The following is a 22,257-nucleotide window of genomic DNA, read 5'->3' as shown; positions in this document are numbered from 1 at the left end:
GTAAATCCAGGAAGTGAACAGGCAGCAGCTTCAGCAGCCCACAGTTAAAATGGCTGCAGCCAGACTTAGTGGAGGGAGATTTCTGCAACATATTTGACAAGTACAGAATCACAGTATATATATAAAATAATATGCAAAGTGGTTGGAGGGAAGCTTCAGAACGGTAATAATGTTTTTATTACAAATTATGTGAGCAGACTGCAGTTCCTCTTTAATTAAACAGAGAATTGTGCAAGTATTGCGTATGATTTTTTTTTTTTTATTACGTAAATTAAAAAATTTTACATTTCTAACAATTTGTTACAATACAGAGATTCTATACAAGGGTTTACAAGCTTAAAGCTAAACTTCAGGAATAAGGAGGACCCTTTTTTCTATGCTCCATGCATAGAATATGTCATTGGACTTTAAGCCTAACCCCAGCTTCCTGTAACTTTACAAATAATTTGTTTGGGCCAAGCTGGTCCAAACAAACGATTATCTTTACTAAAAGATGTGTCTGCTGTGAGCATCAGCCACATACAATATATAGCGCTGTGTTCTGGCAGCAAAGAGTTTAGATTTAAAGGGGCTGTTATGCAACCATCACTTTAAAAGAGTATAGGAATTTGTTTTTTAAATCTAGGTGGATGCAGCATTGGTCCATTGCAACCTCCATCCCCTTCCAGTTCTAAGGCAGAGAACCGAACGATCAAACATTGCTGATCTCTCGGTTGTCAGTGCTCCCTGAGCAGGGAGCAGGTGACTGTCAGTCTCCGGCTCTCTGTTCTGCCCCCCCCCAAGCTCATTGGAGTGCTGGGCTGTGGAGGGGGCGGGGGAGAGGCCAGCTGAGGCTCTCAGCGGCTGGCTGAGCGGAGTGGCGGTCTTGACATGTAGGCGGATCCCGACCATATGGTCATGATCTTTCCCGAGCCTGGCCCGGCTCTGGGACATCAACCGACAGTGGGCTTCAGATCGTTGTCTGCTGAAAACAGTCACCGGCTCTCAGTTCAACTCCCCCCCCCAAGCTCATTGGAGTGCTGGGCTGTGGAGGGGGCGGGGGAGAGGCCAGCTGAGGCTCTCAGCGGCTTGCTGAGAGGCTGAGCGGAGTGGCGGTCCCAGCACGTAGGCGGATGCCAACCATATGGTCACGATTTTTCCCGAGCCTGGCCCAGCTCTGGGACATCAGCCGACAGTGGGCTTCAGATCGTTGTCTGCTGAAAACAGTCACCGGCTCTCAGTTCTGCCCCCCCCCCCCAAGCTCATTGGAGTGCTGGGCTGTGGAGGGGGCGGGGGAGGCCAGCTGAGGCTCTCAGCGGCTGGCTGAGCGGACTGGCGGTCCCAGCATGTAGGCGGATCCCAACCATATGGTCACGATTTTTCCCGAGCCTGAGCGGACTGGCGGTCCCAGCATGTAGGCGGATCCCAACCATATGGTCACGATTTTTCCCGAGCCTGAACCGGCTCTGGGACATCAGCCGACAGTGGGCTTCAGATCGTTGTCTGCTGAAAACAGTCACCGGCTCTCTGTTCTGCTCCCCCCCCCCCACGCTCATTGGAGTGCTGGGCTGTGGAGGGTGAGGGGGAGGCCAGCTGAGGCTCTCAGCGGCTGGCTGAGAGGCTGAGCGGAGTGGCAGGTCCCAGCATGTAGGCCGATCCCCGACCATATGGTCACGATCTTTCCTGAACCTGGACCGGCTCTGGGACATCAGCCGACAGTGGGCTTCAGATCGTCGTCTGCTGAAAAGGGGTCACAGGAGTGCAGAAGGATATCCACTCCTGTGACCCACAGGAGATGTACAGCCAAACGAGCCCCCAAAACAAGTATTTTCTTTTTAGATTTCTTTAGTGCAGGAAATCACATAAACTTACCAGGTAAGATGAGAAGCCGTCATTCTTGGTCCTGTCTATGCTAAATCCAAACTGCATGAAAAGTAAAAAAAAAAAATAGTATTGTGTTAGGTGTGCATCAACAGAGACATATATTTAAAATAGAAGATGGAATTTCACACAAGATGAATAGATATTTCTAACGAAATCGTGACAATTGGTCTCTGTTTAACCACTTTAAGACCGGAAGATTTTGCTGCTTAATGACCAGGCCCTATTTTGTGATTCGGCACTGCGTTATTTTAACGGACAATTGCACGGTTGTGCTACACTGTACCCAAACAAAATTGACGTCCTTTTTTCCCCCACAAATAGAGCTTTCTTTTGGTGGTATTTGATCACCTGTGCGATTTTTATTTTTTGCGTTAACAAAAAAAGAGCGACAATTTTGAAGAAAAAATACATATATATATATTTTTCACATTCTGCTATATAACATTCCCAAAAAAAGTTTAACATTTTAAGCCAATTTGTTTTCTGCTACATATTTTTGGTAAAAAAAAAAAAAAAAAAATTGCAATAAGCGTATTTTGATTGGTTTGCGCAAAAGTTATTGCGTCTACAAACTACAGGAAAAATTTGTAATTTTTATTGCTTTTTATTTTTTTCCTAGTAATGGCAGCGATCTGCAATTTTTTGCAGGACTGCGACATTGCGGCGGACAGATCGGACCCCTAACTGACATTTTTTACACTTTTGGGGGGCATTACTACAGGAATCAGTGCTAAAACATAGGCACTGTTACTGTACTAATGACACTGGCAGGGAAGGGGTTAATATATGGGTGATCAAGGGGTTAAATGTAAGCCTAGGGGAGTGATTCCAACTGTCAATGCCTGCTTCCAAACACTGCAAAAAAAAAAGCCTGAAAAAGCCCCAAAAAAAACGCCTGAAAAGCCAGAAAAACACCTGAAAAAAGCCCCAAAAAACACCTGAGAAAAGCCCCCAAACAATGCCTGAAAAGCCCAAAACACCTGAAAAAAAGCCCAAAAAAAAACCTGAAAAAAAGCCCAAAAACACACCTGGAAAAAAGCCCAAAAAAACACCGGAAAAAAAGCCCAAAAAACACCCAAAAAAAAGCCCAAAAAAACACCTGAAAAAAAGCCCAAATAAAACACCTGGAAAAAAAGCCCAAAAAAACACCTGGAAAAAAAAGCCCAAAAAAAACCTGGAAAAAAATCCCAAAACACACCTGAAAAAAAGCCCAAAAAAACACCTGAAAAAAAGCCCAAAAAAACACCTGAAAAAAAGCCCAAAAAACACCTGAAAAAAGGCCAAAAAAAACCTGAAAAAAGCCCCAAAAAAACCCGGGAAAAAGCCTAAAAAAACACTGGAAAAAAAGCCGAAAAAACCTGAAAAAAAGCCCAAAAAAACCTGAAAAAAAAGCCCAAAAAACACCTGGAAAAAAAGCCCAAAACACACCTGAAAAAAAGCCCAAAAAACACCTGAAAAAAAAAAGCCCAAAAAACACCTGAAAAAAAAAAGCCCAAAAAACACCTGAAAAAAAAAGCCCAAAAAACACCTGAAAAAAAAAGCCCAAAAAAACACCTGAAAAAAAGCCCAAAAAACACCTGAAAAAAAGCCCAAAAAACACCTGAAAAAAGGCCAAAAAACACCTGAAAAAAGGCCAAAAAACACCTGAAAAAAGGCCAAAAAACACCTGAAAAAAGCCCAAAAAAACCCGGAAAAAAGCCTAAAAAAACACTGGAAAAAAAGCCGAAAAAACCTGAAAAAAAGCCCAAAAAAACCTGAAAAAAAGCTCAAAAAAACCTGAAAAAACCCAAAAACACCTGGAAAAAAAGCCCAAAAAAACACCTGGAAAAAAAGCCCAAAAAAACACCTGGAAAAAAAGCCCAAAAAAACACCTGGAAAAAAAGCCCAAAACACACCTGAAAAAAAAGCCCAAAACACACCTGAAAAAAAGCCCAAAAAACACCTGAAAAAAAGCCCCAAAAACACCTGAAAAAAAAGCCCAAAAAAACACCTGAAAAAAAGGCCAAAAAACACCTGAAAAAAGCCCAAAAAAACCCCGGAAAAAGCATAAAAAAACACTGGAAAAAAAGCCGAAAAAACCTGAAAAAAAGCCCAAAAAAACCTGAAAAAAAGCTCAAAAAAACCTGAAAAAAGCCCAAAAAACCTGAAAAAAAGCCCAAAAAAAACTGAAAAAAAGCCCAAAAAAAACTGAAAAAAAGCCCAAAAAACACCTCAAAAAAGCCCAAAAAACACCTCAAAAAAGCCCAAAAAACACCTGAAAAAAAAGGCCCAAAAAACACCTGAAAAAAAAGCCCAAAAAACACCTGAAAAAAAAGCCCAAAAAACACCTGAAAAAAAGCCCAAAAAACACCGGAAAAAAAGCCCAAAAAAACCACCAGAAATCGATACGCTCAGGTGTGAATGTAGCCTAAACTCGACTGCCTCTAAACGACTTCAAATGTCTCAGTGTACATGGACAGATAATATAACAGAGGAGAGTCCGGGGGCTGCTAAAAAAAAAAAAAACGCCCAACTGCTCCTAAACGTCCATTTATCAGCAGCAGTGTACATGAGGCCTAAGTCCGGGTTCACACACATGCGATGCAGGAACCCTGCAAATCCACATTGCATTCAACTCGCAGGCAGGTCACACTGCCATATACAATACAAAGTTAATGACACCCCCAGATCAGTTTGCATATCGCAGTACACACTATCAGTTTGGACATGAATCGGATCGCATATGTGTGAACACTCATGCGATCCGATTCTGGTGCGGACACAAAAAAGTGTCGTGTGCGAGTTGTGTCCGAATGTGATGCGAATCCAGCCTTACAATCCATATGGCTGAATTTGCATCTCATGGACATCGCACACGTTTTAAAAAGCAGTGCGCTGCGAATTACATGCAATGTCTGTCATCGCATATATGTGAACCGGCACTTAGGGTAATAAACAGTGAAAAAAAAAAAAAGGAGTTCCTTTGATAAAAATCCAGACAAATCAACTAAGTATGCAAACAAATATCTTTCACCTTTGGCTCCATTGCTTCCTATCCTATGGATAGCGGTTCTGTAGCCATCAAGGCCACTATTTGAGACCCATTACCATCAAATCCAGGATGCGGTTATATAAAAAAAGCATCTGTGACATCTCTTTATATATGAATTCACCAAGGCTGGGGCATTATGAGACAACACAGATCAACAATGAGCATGCATATCTGAAAGACGTGTTTGCATTTATTGTGTAACCTCCAAACACTGCAGCCTCTTCTATTTGGTGACATGACTTTTCTAATGTATGTGTGTTGCAGAGAAATGATGATTTTAGGGCGGCTGGCAGCTGAATAACAAAATAGCAATTCCTTTTAAAAGCCAATTTGCTTCCTTTCATTTCCATATTGTTAAAGATTCTCAGTTACTTGGCTTTGTTCTCATTATTTTTCTTGCTTCCTTTTGGTGAAATAATCCGCTCTCACACGGACGTTCATATAAAAGTAGAATAAGGTTTGATATTGCAATAGACGTGTAATTGGTACATGGTAAAACCTATCACTGATCGACCGATATCGTTATTTTATTGCCCATATTTTGATCATCGTATATCGGCTGATATTTTCGTACATTTAAAAAATGTTTTTATTTTTCTAATTGACAGGTACTCTTGTGGAGGGATCTGGGGGTCTAAAAAGTGATCAAATACCCCCAAAAGAAAGCTCTATTTGTGGAAAAAAGGGACATCAATTTTATTTGGGTACAGCATCGCAAGACTACGCAATTGTTCGTTAAAATAACAGTGCCGAATTGTAAAAAAATGGCCTGGTCATTAAGGGGGCAAATCCTTCCGGTCCATAAAAACTCCATTAACCGGTTGCCGACCGCCGCAAGTACATATATTGCGGCGGTCAGCCCCGGCCAAGCAAAGTGACGTATCAGTACGTCACTCACCTGTCACTTGCATGTGAGCCAATAGCGAGCGAGCTATTGGCTGAGGCACGCGCCCGCCCCGGCTCGTTCGCAGGGAAGTCCATGCGTGTGACCGGCGGACCCGATGTCCGCCAGTCACTCGCGATTGTCCGCCGTGAAGGGAGAAAGGCAGGCGGCTAATGTAAACAAAGCCGCCTGTCATTCTCCCCTGTGTATGAATAGTGATCACACGGTTCTACTATGTAGGACCTTTGATTACTGTTCCTACACCAGTAGCCATGTCCAATCACAGTTAGAAGCACGCCCCTAGGGACACACTTAACCCCTCCTTCCCAATAAAGTTAACCCCTTCCCTGCCAGTGTCATTTTGCAGTAACAGTGCATATGTAAAGCACTGATTACTGTAGAAATGTCACTGGTACCCCCAAAAGTATAAAAAATGTCAGTCAAGGGTCCGATCTGTCCGCCGCAATGTCACAGTACCGCAAAAAAAAAAAAAAAAAAAAAAAAAATCGCGGATCGCTGCCATTACGCATTACAAAAAAAAAAAAAACACCAAAAATGACAAAAATCTTTCCCGTAGTTAGTAAACGCAATAACTTTTGTGCAAACCAATCAAAATACGCTTTTTGTGATTTTTTTTACCAAACATATGTAGCATAAAACAAATTGGCCTAAAATGTTAAAATATTTTGATTTTTACATTTTTTTTGGGGGGAATTTCATATAAAAAAAAAATATTGTTATTTTTGAAAAATTGTTGCTCTTTTTTTGTTTATAGCACAAAAAATAAAAATCACACAGGTGATCAAATACCACCAAAAGAAAGCTCTGTTTGTGGGAAAAAAAGGCCGTCAAATTCATTTAGGTACATCGTCGCACAACCGCGCAATTGTCCGTTAAATTCACACAGTGCCGAATCGCAAAATAGGGCCTGGTCAGGAAGGGGGTAAAAACTTCCGGGGCTTAAGTGGTTAAGGGACCAAAAGTAATGGGACAATTGGCTGCTCAGCTGTTCCATAGCCAGGTGTGTGTTATTCCCTCATTATCCCATTTACAAGGATTAGATACAAGGTCCAGAGTGGTTAGGAATCAGAGGGCCTTGCTCGTAAGGCTGCATTCACATGTCAGCTTATAATCACGGGCAGAACCGCCGCGGTTCCGCCCGCGATTCGGAGATTTATTGCAAATCGCGGGACGCCTAGCGTTGCCCGTTGATTTGCAATAGCCCCCCAAACGCCGAGCGATGTTGCCGCGATTTACGCCCCCTAAAATCGCGGCAACATCGCGCAAACAAAATCGCGGGACGCAATACGCTCCAAAGAAGCTCTTGTACTTTTTTGGAGCGTATTGCGTCCCGCGATTTTGTTTGTCAAATCGCATCGATGTGAACGGAGGCTTAAATTGATTATAAAGTAAAAAAAAAAAAAAACACACAAGTAACATTTCTATACACATCTGCTCTCGGCAATGGAATTGCACAGAGCAGCCCTGAACTTCCTATTCTTGATCTATGCAGCTTCCCATGGGGGCACTTGTGCATGCTCACTCCCGAGCCGTTGCTGTATCCATTGACACATACAGCAGGACTCGGACCCCCCCCCCATTTCCTTGTAACTGGCTTTGATTAGCAGCAGCTGGGCAGCCCAGCAAAGCCAGTGAGACACAGAAGTGCAAAGCGCTGGATCGAATGAGGGCTCAGGTATTTAAAAAGGGGGGGGGGGGTGAGGTGCCAAAACGGCTGCCTAAGCATTTTTTAAATTCACGCAAGGAATGCATTCGGGTAAAAAATGTTTAGGCGTTAGAACAACTTTAAATGCTCCCAATAAAAGTTTCAGCAAAGCACATCACTTACCAGTAAACTGCCCACACGAGTCAGGTCTTCATCCTTCACAGACAAGCTGGAGATGTTCACATCCATGGATCCATTAGTGAAGAAGCCAAATGTGTTCAGATGGACTTTCTGTCGCAGGTCATCCTTCAATGAAACAAAAAAAAAAGAAAAGAAAGTGTGTTTTAAAGAGTTTCTGAACACAAGAACAAATGCTTACCAGTCCTTCAGTCAGGTGGTTAAATTTATTTTATTTTTTCTGACTTTTTTTTTTTTTTTCCAAAAAAGCTTTATTGAACAAAGTACACATTAGAAAAGGGTACAACATTTTTTTTTAAACTTATGACCCTGTCACCGTGTTTCCCCGAAAAGAAGACCGGGTCTTATATTAATTTTGGCACCAAAAGACACAGTAGGGCTGATTTTCAGGGTAGGTCTTATCTGTAACATGCTGTCTTCTCTCCCCTCCCTGCCTGTCAGGAATCCCCTGTGTGAACCGAGTAAATGTGTTTGTAAAATCCTAGAATCCACTCTATTACTGTTTTATATAATGTCCAATGTGTGTGCTTCTGTAATACAATAGTGTGAAATACCTTCAGTACAGCGCCGCTCGGCACTCAGCTGATCTCCCGCTCTGCTCTCCTTCTCTTCTCCCAGCTGTCAGTGGGGAATCTCAGCCCCTCCCCTCTGCAGTGTTCAGAGCAGGTCACTGAAGCAGCAAGTATTATATTATAATTGTGTGAAATACTTCGGTACAGCGCCTGCTAGGCGCTCAGCTGACCTCCCGCTGCTGCTCTTAATCTTCTCATAGCTGTCAGCGGGGAATCTCAGCCCCTCCCCTCTGTAGTGTTCAGAGCAGGTCACGGAAGCGGCTGTATTATATTATAATTGTGTGAAATACCTTCAGTACAGCACCGCTCAGCTGATCTCCCGCTCTGCTCTCCTTCTCTTCTCCCAGCTGTCAGCGGGGAATCTCAGCCCCTCCCCTCTGTAGTGTTCAGAGCGGGTCACGGAAGCGGCTGTATTATATTATAATTGTGTGAAATACCTTCAGTACAGCACCGCTTAGCTGATCTCCCGCTCTGCTCTCCTTCTCTTCTCCCAGCTGTCAGCGGGGAATCTCAGCCCCTCCCCTCTGCAGTGTTCAGAGCAGGTCACGGAAGCGCCAAGTAATATATTGTAATTGTGTGAAATACTTTGGTACAGCGTCGTTCGGTGCTCAGCTGATCTCCGCCTGCTCTTCTTCTCTTTTCCTAGCTGTCAGCGGGGAATCTCAGCCCCTCCCCTTTGTAGTGTTCAGAACGGGTCACGGAAGCGCCAAGTATTATATTATAATTGTGTGAAATACCTTCAGTACAGCACCGCTCGGCGCTCAGCTGATCTCCCGCTCTGCTCTCATTCTCTTCTCATAGCTGTCAGCAGGGGATTTCAGCCCCTCCCCTCTGCAGTGTTCAGAGCGGGTCACGGAAGCAAAAGGTATTATATTATAATTGTGTGAAATACTTCGGTACAGCGCCGTTTGGCGCTCAGCTGTTCTCCCAGCTGTCAGCGGGGAATCTCAGCCCCTCCCCTCTGCAGAGCTTAGAGCGGGTCACGGAAGCGTGAGCGGCGCTGTACTGAAGGTATTTCACACATTTATAATATAATACTTGGCGCTTCCGTGACCTGCTCTCAACACTGCAGAGGGGAGAGGCTAAGATCTCCCGCTGACAGCTGGGAGAAGAGGAAAAGGGGGGGGGGGGGGTCAGCTGAGCGCCATGCGGTGCTGAACCGAAGGTATTTCACACAATTAGAATACAGAAACACACACTGGACATTATATAAAACAGTAATAGAGTGGATTTTAGGATTTTATATCTTCGGTACTTTAAACTAGGGCTTATCTTCGGGGTAGGTCTTTTATTGCAGCCCTCCCCGTAGGTCTTATTTTCGGGGAAATGCGGTTGTAACAATTCCTGTCCTAGGATGACAACACTCACACACTGTACTGGATCTACGTAGAAGCAGCTATATCACTCTAGGCCAGGAAGTGAGTTAGGACTACAGGATGCCTCCCTCGCTCCTATACCCCCATAACAAAGGGTAAGTTGTTCTGTAGTTAAGAGGTCAACTAGCCTGGGCTGATAATGCAGAAAGCATTGAACACAGGACAACACTGGATTTCTAACAGAATCAACTGGGATTTTTTTTGCACCCATTAGTAAGATTAAACGCATTTAAAGCGGAGTTCCGGCCTCAGAAACTTTCTTTTGATAATAATACTGCCCAAATAGTGATCCTTAGCCCTTAATATATCCGCTAATCCGGTAGTTAATAGTTTTATATGTTTTTATCAGAAATTCTTACTTTTAAAATCCTTTGCTGAGCATGGCCATCTTTGCTGGGTTTATACGAAGCCGCAGTGTATAGATGTCTTCCCTTCTTCCTGGTTGTGTATGCAGAATGCAGCGCGAAATCTCGCGCATGCGCAGTACTACGCGATCGTTTCCCTATCATCGCATCATTTCCTTTTTGCAAATAACGCGGTGAGAGGAGAGGCTGGTCGCCTACGTCACTGCCCATTGCCTTCTGGGAGTGATGAGTAAGAGCTCCCAGGACGCATTGCGGGACAGGAAGTGACGGCCCGGGGCCGCGGCCACACAGGGAGGAAGTGGAAGGAAAGGTGAGTATATTTTCTTTTGAAACAAGGTGAGTAAAAAAAAATAAAAATTCGGGAATATCCAATTCTTTTTCAGGTTACAATAAGGAAGCGGATGCCACAAAATGTAAAGTAACGATTTTGCGGCCGGAACTCCGCTTTAAGGATTTATATTAAATAGCCCAGAAGGGAGCAAATAGGAGAAGTTTGTTGTTTAGAAGTGTGAAGAGCTGGAAATTTGAACGAGAACGCGATGAAGATAAAGATAAAGATATTCATTCTGCGGTGATAACAAAATGAGTCATCAACTGTGAGAAAGACGAAACCACAACATGACAGTGAAAATCCAGTTCTGCTAAAGACGTCAAAGTCTTTGTAGGTCCGTCTTCCTACCTGATCTGTAATCCACAAAAAATAAAAAGTGTTCTCCACTGTGCACGAGCATCGCATTGGAAGTCTTATTAGAAGTCTCGTACTCGCGGCGGAAGTGAAGTTGAAAGAACCGGCTGTATCTTTGGTATGCGTGTTGGCGCGTCGTTGTAGCCCTACACTGATCCCCCCAAAAGTGTTAAAAATGTCAGTTAGGGGTCCAATCTGTCCGCTGCAATGTCGCAGTCCCGCTAAAAAAAAAATACATAAAAAAAAAAAAAAAATCGCAGATCGCCACCATTACTAGCAAAAAAAAAAATCTTTCCCCTAGTTTAGAAACGCGATAACTTTTACGCAAAGCAATCAAAATACACTTATTGGCATTTTTTTTTTACCAAAAATATATAGCAGAATACAAATTGGCCTAAAATGATGATTTTTTTATTATTGGGAATGTTTTATAGCAGAAAGTAAAAAATATTGTGTTTTTTTTTTTTTTTTTTTTTTTTCAGAATTGTCGCTCTTTTTGTTGTTTATAGCACAAAAAAAATAAAACCGCAGAGGCGATCATATACTACCAAAAAGAAATCTCTATTTGTGGGGAAAAAAGGACTTCAATTTTTTTGTGGGTACAGCGTCGCATGACTGCGCAATTGTCCGTTAACCACTTGCCGAACGATGCAAGTAGATATACTGCGGCGGTCAGCAGCTCACAGGCAAAGCGACATATATATATATATATATATATATATATATATATATATATACACACACACACACGTCACTAGCCTGTGAGGCTCTGGGGAGTGAGCGTGCGCTCCCGCACGGTCACGGACCCCCCTGCGCGTGTGAGCGGCGGATCCGATGTCTGCCGGTCACTCGGCGATCGTCCGGTACAGCGGGATAAAAGCAGGGGGCTGATGTAAACAAGCCGCCTGTCATTCTCCCTTGTGTAGGAATAGTGATTATATGGTTCTACTATGTAGGACCGTTGATCACTGTTCCTACAGCTCAAGCCACAGCCAATCACAGTTAGAATCACGCCCCTAGGGACACACATAGCCCCTCCCTCTCAAATAAAGTTAACCCCTTCACTGCCAGTGTCATTTTACAGTAACAGTGCATATGTATAGCACTGATTACTGTAGTAATGTCACTGGTAACCCCAAAAGTGTCAAAAATGTCAGTCAAGGGTCCGATCTGTCCGCCGCAATGTTGCAATAAGAAAAACAAAAAAAAAAAAAAAAAAAAAAAAAAAAAAAAAAAAAATCGCAGATCGCCGCCATTACGCGTTAAAAAAAAACAACAAAAATCTTTCCCTTTGTTAGTAATCGCGATAACTTTTGCACAAACCAATCAAAATACGCTTTTTGCAATTTTTTTTTACCAAACATATGTAGCATAAAACAAATTGGCCGAAAATGTTAAAAAAAATTTTGATTTTTACATTTTTTGGAGGGAATTTCATATAAAAAAAAATGTGAAAAATATTGTTATTTTTGCAAAATGGACGCTCTTTTTTTGTTTATAGCGCATGATCAAAATATCGCACAGGTGATCAAATACCACCAAAAGAAAGCTCTGTTTGTGGGAAAAAAAGGACGTCAAATTTGTTTAGGTACGGCGTCGCACGACCGCGCAGTTGTCCGTTCAAGTCACGCAGTGCCGAATCGCAAAATAGGCCCTGGTCAGGAAGGGGGTAAAATCTTCCGGGGCTTAAGTGGTTAAAGTAACGCAGTGCCGTTTCGCAAAATATGGCCTAGTCATTAAGGGGGTAAAACCTTGCAGTCCTTAAGTGGTTAATCTTAGAAGGATACCCACCAGGACAGTTCTGTTATCAATTACCCTGAACCATGAGTCACTCACCATAGAGAACCTGTACTACTTGTTCACAAAAAACACACACACACACTAGCAAAGCTGTGTTAAATAAACATTACAGATCATTCAATAGTTCCTTCACTACAACCGTCTGTCCTCATTACACAAACATTTACTGTACAGAGAACAATGTCACACAGTACCCAGGTGACATGAAAGTAGCGATAAGCCCCAATAAGTGACATTTAGTTTACTTAATTGTATCATAAATAATTCCACTTCTGTGTTTCTTCCTTTACAGTCTTTTCTTCACCTTCGTAAATTTAAAATAATAAATAAATAAATACATTTGCCTTTACAGACCCTTTAAATTGTGTCTATCCAGCCCCCCAAACACTTACCTGACGCCAATCTCAATCCAGCCCAATTGGTGGGCTTTACTGGGAAGCTGTCAGTCAACTCCTGGGAGGAGGGAGTGGGTGGGCGGGGCCGAGGCTGCACTGTGTGTATCTATGGACACACAGAGCTCAGGTCTGGATGGAAGTGGCACATGTGCCTCCATAGGAAGCAGCTTGATATGGCGTCACTCAGAAAGAGGATTAGCCGGGAACGCCAGAAAAGGAGGATTGGGCTGCTCTGTGCAACACCATTACACAGAGCAGGAAAGTATAACATGTTTGTTATTTATACATAGGAAAAGGATTGTGGCCCTGCAGCATCTGCAGTGGCAATGCCTCCATCCCTAATGTGTATACAAAACAGAACTAGAATGGAATTATTATGTATTTGTATGTATTATTATGTTTTACGAGTCACCTGCCTCATTTACAGTCCCATGACCGTTCTAGTTCTTTATGTTTGTTATTTCAATTAAAAAGATTGCTGTACAATCACTTTAAGATCGCAATTTAATGAAACTCAAAATATTTGTGTGCTGCCATAAGACAATATTCAGCACATCCCACTACACCACCTGCCAAACACAAGGCCCGGGGGCCCAATCAGGCCCTCCAGGCCATTTTATGTGGCTTTTTTTCAGCCGGAAAAACATGGAGATGTGTGCAGAGGTGGGGGGGATCAGGGAGTGTGGTGCAGAGGAGAGGGGGGGTATCAGGGAGTGTGGTGCAGAAGAGGGGGGGGGGTATCAGGGAGTGTGGTGCAGAGGAGGGGGGGGAGGGTATCAGGGAGTGTGGTGCAGAAGAGGGGGGGTATCAGGGAGTGTGGTGCAGAGGAGGGGGGGGGGTATCAGGGAGTGTGGTGCAGAGGAGGGGGGGGGTATCAGGGAGTGTGGTGCAGAGGAGGGGGGGGTATCAGGGAGTGTGGTGCAGAGGAGGGGGGGGGTATCAGGGAGTGTGGTGCAGAGGAGGGGGCGGTATCAGGGAGAGTGGTGCAGAGGAGGGGGGTATCAGGGAGAGTGGTGCAGAGGAGGGGGGTATCAGGGAGTGTGGTGCAGAGGAGGGGGGGTATCGCGGAGTGTGGTGCAGAGGAGGGGGGTATCGCGGAGTGTGGTGCAGAGGAGGGGGGGTATCGCAGAGTGTGGTGCAGAGGAGGGGGGGTATCGCAGAGTGTGGTGCAGAGGAGGGGGGGTATCGCAGAGTGTGGTGCAGAGGAGGGGGGTATCGCAGAGTGTGGTGCAGAGGAGGGGGGTATCGCAGAGTGTGGTGCAGAGGAGGGGGGGTATCGCAGAGTGTGGTGCAGAGGTGGGGGGTATCAGGGAGTGTGGTGCAGAGGAGGGGGGGTATCAGGGAGTGTGGTGCAGAGGAGGGGGGGTATCAGGGAGTGTGGTGCAGAGGAGGGGGGGTATCAGGGAGTGTGGTGCAGAGGAGGGGGGGTATCGCAGAGTGTGGTGCAGAGGAGGGGGGGTATCAGGGAGTGTGGTGCAGAGGAGGGGGGGTATCAGGGAGTGTGGTGCAGAGGAGGGGGGGTATCAGGGAGTGTGGTGCAGAGGAGGGGGGGTATCAGGGAGTGTGGTGCAGAGGAGGGGGGTATCAGGGAGTGTGGTGCAGAGGAGGGGGGGTATCAGGGAGTGTGGTGCAGAGGAGGGGGGGTATCGCAGAGTGTGGTGCAGAGGAGGGGGGGTATCGCAGAGTGTGGTGCAGAGGAGGGGGGGTATCAGGGAGTGTGGTGCAGAGGAGGGGGGTATCAGGGAGTGTGGTGCAGAGGAGGGGGGTATCAGGGAGTGTGGTGCAGAGGAGGGGGGTATCAGGGAGTGTGGTGCAGAGGAGGGGGGGGTATCAGGGAGTGTGGTGCAGAGGAGGGGGGGTATCGCAGAGTGTGGTGCAGAGGAGGGGGGGTATCGCAGAGTGTGGTGCAGAGGAGGGGGGGTATCGCAGAGTGTGGTGCAGAGGAGGGGGGGTATCGCAGAGTGTGGTGCAGAGGAGGGGGGGTATCGCAGAGTGTGGTGCAGAGGAGGGGGGGTATCGCAGAGTGTGGTGCAGAGGAGGGGGGGTATCGCAGAGTGTGGTGCAGAGGAGGAGGGGTATCAGGGAGTGTGGTGCAGAGGAGGGGGGTATCAGGGAGTGTGGTGCAGAGGAGGGGGGTATCAGGGAGTGTGGTGCAGAGGAGGGGGGGGTATCAGGGAGTGTGGTGCAGAGGAGGGGGGGTATCAGGGAGTGTGGTGCAGAGGAGGGGGGGTATCAGGGAGTGTGGTGCAGAGGAGGGGGGGTATCAGGGAGTGTGGCGCAGAGGAGGGGGGGTATCAGGGAGTGTGGTGCAGAGGAGGGGGGGTATCGCGGAGTGTGGTCCAGAGGAGGGGGGGTATCGCGGAGTGTGGTGCAGAGGAGGGGGGGTATCGCGGAGTGTGGTGCAGAGGAGGGGGGGTATCGCGGAGTGTGGTGCAGAGGAGGGGGGGTATCAGGGAGTGTGGTGCAGAGGAGGGGGGGTATCAGGGAGTGTGGTGCAGAGGAGGGGGGGTATCAGGGAGTGTGGTGCAGAGGAGGGGGGGGGTATCAGGGAGTGTGGTGCAGAGGAGGGGGGGAGGGGGTATCAGGGAGTGTGGCGCAGAGGATGGGGGGGGGGGTATCAGGGAGTGTGGCGCAGAGGAGGGGGGGGGTATCAAGGAGTGTGGTGCAGAGGAGGGGGGGTATCAGGGAGTGTGGTGCAGAGGAGGGGGGTATCAGGGAGTGTGGTGCAGAGGAGGGGGGTATCAGGGAGTGTGGTGCAGAGGAGGGGGGGGTATCAGGGAGAGTAGTGCAGAGGAGGGGGGGGGATTTAGGGAGTGTGGTGCAGAGGTAAGAACCGAGAAGGAGGGGTAGAAATGAGATGTGGACAGCCTGTGAAAGAGCTGAACCCTGCACCCCCTAAACCCTGCGCTCTGTAAAACGCGCACTCCTGAACCCTGCACAACTCCTGAGCCCTTTCATGTTGCTCTGGCAGCCAGGGCTTTTTTTCCAGTCGGAACGTGGTCGAGCTCCATTCTGCCACCTTTGGCTCTCGCCCTCTGCTCCCCGCTATCACTTGTAAACACAGAAGACTTTGGCGGTTACAAGGACAGCTTTCCTATGGGTGGCTCGCGGCTCTCACATATCCCTGCCTGCCCTGCATGTACTCATGGCGGGGACAGATGATGACCAATGATCTCTCTGCAAGTTAGAGAGAGATGTGGAGACGCCTACACTGGCGGGAGCTACTAGAGCAGGGCTGGGTGGGCAAGATGCGAGGAAGCTTTTCGGGGTGGGGGAAGAGATGATGGAAGATGGAGATGTCTGCAGAGGGGGGGGGGGGGTTCAGGGAGTGTGGTGCAGAGGTAAGACCCGAGAAGGAGGGGTAGAAATGAGATATGGACAGCCTGTGAAAGAGCTGAACCCTGCACTCTGTACGTAGCCCACTCCTGAACCCTGCACTCTGTACGTAGCCCACTCCTGAACCCTGCACTCTGTACGTAGCCCACTCCTGAACCCTGCACTCTGTACGTAGCCCACTCCTGGGCCCTGCACACTCCTGGGCCCTGCACACTCCTGGGCCCTGCACACTCCTGGGCCCTGCACACTCCTGGGCCCCCACGCAACTCCTGAGCACTGAGTTCTGCACAACTCCTGAACCCTGCATACATAGTCTTACAGATACAGCTGGCCCTTTGAGAGAAACCATAATACTGATGCGGTCCTCAATGAAATTGAATTTGACACCCCTGAACTACACTGTCATGACCCCCCCCCCCTTACTTTTCACTGGCCCCTCATCAGTGTGATAACCAACCCCTCTTCAGTGTCCTCTCTCCATCTTTGTCAGTGTCTCCTCGCTGGTGTCTTCCCTTCTGTCATTAGTCTCCCCTCCTGTCAGTGTCCCATCTTCTGTCACTTTCCTCTGGCAGTGTCCCCTCATTGGTCTCCCCCTCTCCTGTCAGTGTCCCCTCACTAGTGTGCCCCCTCTCCTGTCAGTGTCCCATCTTCTGTCACTTTCCTCTGGCAGTGTCCCCTCATTAGTGTCCCCCTCTCCTGTCAGTGTCCCCTCACTAGTGTGCCCCCTCTCCTGTCAGTGTCCCCTCACTAGTGTTCCCCCTCTCCTGTCAGTGTCCCCTCACTAGTGTGCCCCCTCTCCTGTCAGTGTCCCCTCATTAGTGCCCCCCTCTCCTGTCAGTGTCCCCTCACTAGTGTGCCCCCTCTTCTGTCAGTGTCCCCTCATTAGTGTGCCCCCTCTCCTGTCAGTGTTCCCTCATTAGTGTCCCCCCTCTCCTGTCAGTGTTCCCTCATTAGTGTCCCCCCTCTCCTGTCAGTGTCCCCTCACTAGTGTGCCCCCTCTTCTGTCAGTGTCCCCTCATTAGTGTGCCCCCTCTCCTGTCAGTGTTCCCTCATTAGTGTCCCCCCTATCCTGTCAGTGCCCCCCTCTCCTGTCAGCGTTCCCTCATTAGTGTCCCCCCTCTCCTGTCAGTGTCCCCTCACTAGTGTGCCCCCTCTTCTGTCAGTGTCCCCTCATTAGTGTGCCCCCTCTCCTGTCAGTGTTCCCTCATTAGTGTCCCCGTCTCCTGTCAGTGTTCCCTCATTAGTGTCCCCCCCTCTCCTGTCAGTGTTCCCACATTAGTGTCCCACTCTCCTGTCAGTGTTCCCTCATTAGTTTCCCCCTCTCCTGTCAGTGTTCCCTCATTAGTTTCCCCCTCTCCTGTCAGTGTTCACTCATTAGTGTCCCCCTCTCCTGTCAGTGTTCCCTCATTAGTGTCCCCCCTCTCCTGTCAGTGTTCCCACATTAGTGTCCCACTCTCCTGTCAGTGTTCCCACATTAGTGTCCCACTCTCCTGTCAGTGTTCCCTCATTAGTTCCCTCCCTCTCCTGTCAGTGTTCACTCATTAGTGTCCCCCTCTCCTGTCAGTGTTCCCTCATTAGTGCCCCCCCCTCTCCTGTCAGTGTTCCCTCATTAGTGTGCCCCCCTCTCCTGTCATTGTTTCCTCATTAGTGTCCCCCTCTCCTGTCAGTGTTCCCTCAGTGTCCCCCCTCTCCTGTCATTGTCGCCTCATTAGTGTCCCCCTCCGCTGTCGTCAGTGTTCCCTCATTAGTGTCCCCCTCTCCTGTCAGTGTTCCCTCATTAGTGTCCCTCCCTCTCCTGTCAGTGTTCTCTCATTAGTGTCCCTCCGTCTCCTGTCAGTGTTCTCTCATTAGTGTCCCTCCCTCTCCTGTCAGTGTTCTCTCATTAGTGTCCCTCCCTCTCCTGTCAGTGTTCCCTCATTAGTGTCCCCCTCTCCTGTCAGTGTTCCCTCAGTGACCCCCCTCTCCTGTCATTGTTTCCTCATTAGTGTCGCCTCATTAGTGTCCCCCCTCCTGTCAGTATTCCCTCATTAGTGTCCCCCCTCCTGTCAGTGTTCCCTCATTAGTGTCCCCCTCTCCTGTCAGTGTTCCCTCATTAGTGTCCCCCTCTCCTGTCAGTGTTCCCTCATTAGTGTCCCCCTCTCCTGTCAGTGTTCCCTCATTAGTGTCCCCCTCTCCTGTCAGTGTTCCCTCATTAGTGTCCCTCCCTCTCCTGTCAGTGTTCCCTCATTAGTGTCCCCCTCTCCTGTCAGTGTTCCCTCATTAGTGTCCCCCTCTCCTGTCAGTGTTCCCTCATTAGTGTCCCTCCCTCTCCTGTCAGTGTTCCCTCATTAGTGTCCCTCCCTCTCCTGTCAGTGTTCCCTCATTAGTGTCCCTCCCTCTCCTGTCAGTGTTCCCTCATTAGTGTCCCTCCCTCTCCTGTCAGTGTTCCCTCATTAGTGTCCCCCTCTCCTGTCAGTGTTCACTCATTAGTGTCCCCCTCTCCTGTCAGTGTTCACTCATTAGTGTCCCCCTCTCCTGTCAGTGTTCCCTCATTAGTGCCCCCCCTCTCCTGTCAGTGTTCCCTCATTAGTGTGCCCCCCTCTCCTGTCATTGTTTCCTCATTAGTGTCCCCCTCTCCTGTCAGTGTTCCCTCATTAGTGTCCCCCTCTCCTGTCAGTGTTCCCTCAGTGACCCCCCTCTCCTGTCAGTGTTCCCTCATTAGTGTCCCCCTCTCCTGTCAGTATTCCCTCAGTGACCCCCCTCTCCTGTCAGTGTTCCCTCATTAGTGTCCCCCTCTCCTGTCAGTGTTCCCCCCTCTCCTGTCATTGTTTCCTCATTAGTGTCGCCTCATTAGTGTCCCCCCTCCTGTCAGTGTTCCCTCATTAGTGTCCCCCCTCCTGTCAGTGTTCCCTCATTAGTGTCCCCCTCTCCTGTCAGTGTTCCCTCATTAGTGTCCCCCTCTCCTGTCAGTGTTCCCTCATTAGTGTCCCCCTCTCCTGTCAGTGTTCCCTCATTAGTGTCCCCCTCTCCTGTCAGTGTTCCCTCATTAGTGTCCCGCCCTCTCCTGTCAGTGTTCCCTAATTAGTGTCCCTCCCTCTCCTGTCAGTGTTCCCTCATTAGTGTCCCTCCCTCTCCTGTCAGTGTTCCCTCATTAGTGTCCCCCTCTCCTGTCAGTGTTCCCTCATTAGTGTCCCCCTCTCCTGTCAGTGTTCCCTCATTAGTGTCCCTCCCTCTCCTGTCAGTGTTCCCTAATTAGTGTCCCTCCCTCTCCTGTCAGTGTTCCCTCATTAGTGTCCCTCCCTCTCCTGTCAGTGTTCCCTCATTAGTGTCTCCCTCTCCTGTCAGTGTTCACTCATTAGTGTCCCCCTCTCCTGTCAGTGTTCACTCATTAGTGTCCCCCTCTCCTGTCAGTGTTCCCTCATTAGTGCCCCCCTCTCCTGTCAGTGTTCCCTCATTAGTGTGCCCCCCTCTCCTGTCATTGTTTCCTCATTAGTGTCCCCCTCTCCTGTCAGTGTTCCCTCATTAGTGTCCCCCTCTCCTGTCAGTGTTCCCTCATTAGTGACCCCCTCTCCTGTCAGTGTTCCCTCATTAGTGTCCCCCTCTCCTGTCAGTGTCCGCTCATTAGTGTCCCCCCTATCCTGTCAGTGCCCCCCTCTCCTGTCAGTGTTCCCTCATTTGTGTGCCCCCCTCTCCTGTCAGTGTTCCCTCATTAGTGTGCCCCCCTCTCCTGTCAGTGTTCCCTCAGTGTCCCCCCCTCTCCTGTCATTGTTTCCTCATTAGTGTCGCCTCATTAGTGTCCCCCTCCGCTCTCGTCAGTGTTCCCTCATTAGTGTCCCCCTCTCCTGTCAGTGTTCCCTCATTAGTGTCCCCCTCTCCTGTCAGTTTTCCCTCATTAGTGTCCCTCCCTCTCCTGTCAGTGTTCCCTCATTAGTGTCCCCCCTCTCCTGTCAGTGTTCCCTCATTAGTGTCCCCCCTCTCCTGTCAGTGTTCTCTCATTAGTGTCCCCCTCTCCTGTCAGTGTTCCCTCATTAGTGACCCCCCTCTCCTGTCAGTGTTCCCTCATTAGTGTCCCCCTCTCCTGTCAGTGTCCGCTCATTAGTGTCCCCCCTATCATGTCAGTGTCCCCCTCTCCTGTCAGTGTTCCCTCATTATTGCCCCCCTCTCCTGTCAGTGTTCCCTCATTAGTGTGCCCCCCTCTCCTGTCAGTGTTCCCTCAGTGTCCCCCTCTCCTGTCAGTGTTCCCTCATTAGTGTCCCCCTCTCCTGTCAGTATTCCCTCATTAGTGTCCCCCTCTCCTGTCAGTGTTCTCTCATTAGTGTCCCCCTCTCCTGTCATTGTTCCCTCATTAGTGTCCCCCTCTCCTGTCAGTGTTCCCTCATTAGTGTGCCCCCCTCTCCTGTCAGTGTTCCCTCAGTGTCCCCCTCTCCTGTCAGTGTTCCCTCATTAGTGTCCCCCTCTCCTGTCAGTGTTCTCTCATTAGTGTCCCCCTCTCCTGTCATTGTTCCCTCATTATTGCCCCCCTCTCCTGTCAGTGTTCCCTCATTAGTGTGCCCCCCTCTCCTGTCAGTGTTCCCTCATTAGTGTCCCCCTCTCCTGTCAGTGTTCCCTCATTAGTGTCCCCCTCTCCTGTCAGTGTTCTCTCATTAGTGTCCCCCTCTCCTGTCAGTGTTCCCTCATTAGTGTGCCCCCCTCTCCTGTCAGTGTTCCCTCATTAGTGTGCCCCCCTCTCCTGTCAGTGTTCCCTCATTAGTGTGCCCCCCTCTCCTGTCAGTGTTCCCTCAGTGTCCCCCTCTCCTGTCAGTGTTCCCTCATTAGTGTCCCCCTCTCCTGTCAGTGTCCAGGGCCTCCAGCCCCCCCATAGAAGTCCGGCTCCTCCTCCGCTTGCCCACGACCCGTCTGCCGATCTTACCTTGAGAGTGAGATGGTGGATCCGGGCCCGGCACACAGACACAAGGAACAGTACAACAAAAACCACCAGCCCCGAGCAGAGCGTACTGCGCAGCGCCATGTTTATTCCAGCATCAGCATCCCTCTCACTTCCGGGAGCTAATCCCGCCCCCCTAGTCACATGACAGCCGCAGCCCGACCATACGAGGCTCAGACCCGGCGATGACGTCAGCCGCAGAACCAGGTGTTCCGTGAAAAATCCATACCCGTGAGAAAACCATACCCTCATCACTTCCGGTTCCGCTACGGAGGGTATGGATTTCTCACGGTAGTTAAACTTGCGGCGCTTACATTAAAACAGCTCATCTGAAACGTAAATCATCTCCGCTCTTCGCCCTGTCACTGCCCTCATCTCCGGTAATAAATATAAAAGCGGATCACGGAGCCGCGATCGCCGTCACATTTACATCTCATACACCCGCCGCCGCTTTTATATTTATTACCGGAGATGAGGGCAGTGACAGGGCGAAGAGCGGAGATGATTTACGTTTCAGATGAGCTGTTTTAATGTAAGCGCCGCAAGTATAACATTAGACACAGTGCCGTGAGAATTTCATGCCCACCGAGCATGCGCACTTGTCTCATTCTTTAATGTTCAATCACGTATCCGGGGCTCTGAGCATGCGCACTGCTGCGCTGCTCAGCTGTTTCAGCCCGGAAGTGACGAGGGTATGGTTTCTCCACGGGTATGGTTTTTTAACGTTACACCGGAACTGATGTGAAGCGAGTGTCAGTGCAGCGCGGGGAGGAGCGGAGGGGGTCACGTGGTGTCGCAAGCGGCGCGCCCACCGGTGTCTCACTAGTTCTTAGAGAGCGCGGGGCGGGGCTGTGCACTCACAAGCGGGGTCACATTGTGGAGATCCGCATACATTTAAACAGACAGCAGGGATAGGGCAACCTGTGGCCCTCCAGATGTTGAAGAACTACAAGTCCCAAGACTGCCAGCCACAAGCATGACACCCAGAGGCATGATGGGACTTGTAGTTTTGCAGCAGCTGGAGGGCCAGAGTTTGCATATCCCTGATATACAGGATGCATCACATAACATTAGAATATCTTCAATTTATTTATTTCAGTAACTCAATTCAAAAAGTGAAATTCCTATATTTTATATATATAGATGCGTTACACACAGAGTAAAAGATTTCTTTCCTGTTATTT

The 22,257-nt window shown here is 48.5% G+C and overlaps 1 protein-coding gene across 1 annotated transcript in view; it reads right to left on the bottom strand.

The window, feature by feature from the left end:
• Positions 1 to 21,265, bottom strand: part of GPR107 (G protein-coupled receptor 107) — a 168,366-nt gene extending 147,101 nt beyond the window's left edge. The window contains exons 1-3 of the mRNA XM_082264241.1: positions 21,059 to 21,265; positions 7,627 to 7,749; positions 1,852 to 1,902 (exon numbers count right to left, since the gene is read on the bottom strand). Coding sequence (XP_082120367.1) covers positions 1,852 to 1,902; positions 7,627 to 7,749; positions 21,059 to 21,157 — 273 coding nt within the window. The 5' untranslated portion in view covers positions 21,158 to 21,265. The remainder of the gene's footprint in view (positions 1 to 1,851; positions 1,903 to 7,626; positions 7,750 to 21,058) is intronic.
• Between the last annotated feature and the right edge of the window lie 992 nt (positions 21,266 to 22,257).

This window comes from Pelophylax lessonae, assembly GCF_965119305.1.
Source record: "Pelophylax lessonae genome assembly, chromosome: 7".
Taxonomy (NCBI): domain Eukaryota; kingdom Metazoa; phylum Chordata; class Amphibia; order Anura; family Ranidae; genus Pelophylax; species Pelophylax lessonae.
The sequence above is the reverse complement of the archived record's forward strand: the minus strand, read 5'-3'. Positions and strand labels throughout refer to the sequence as shown.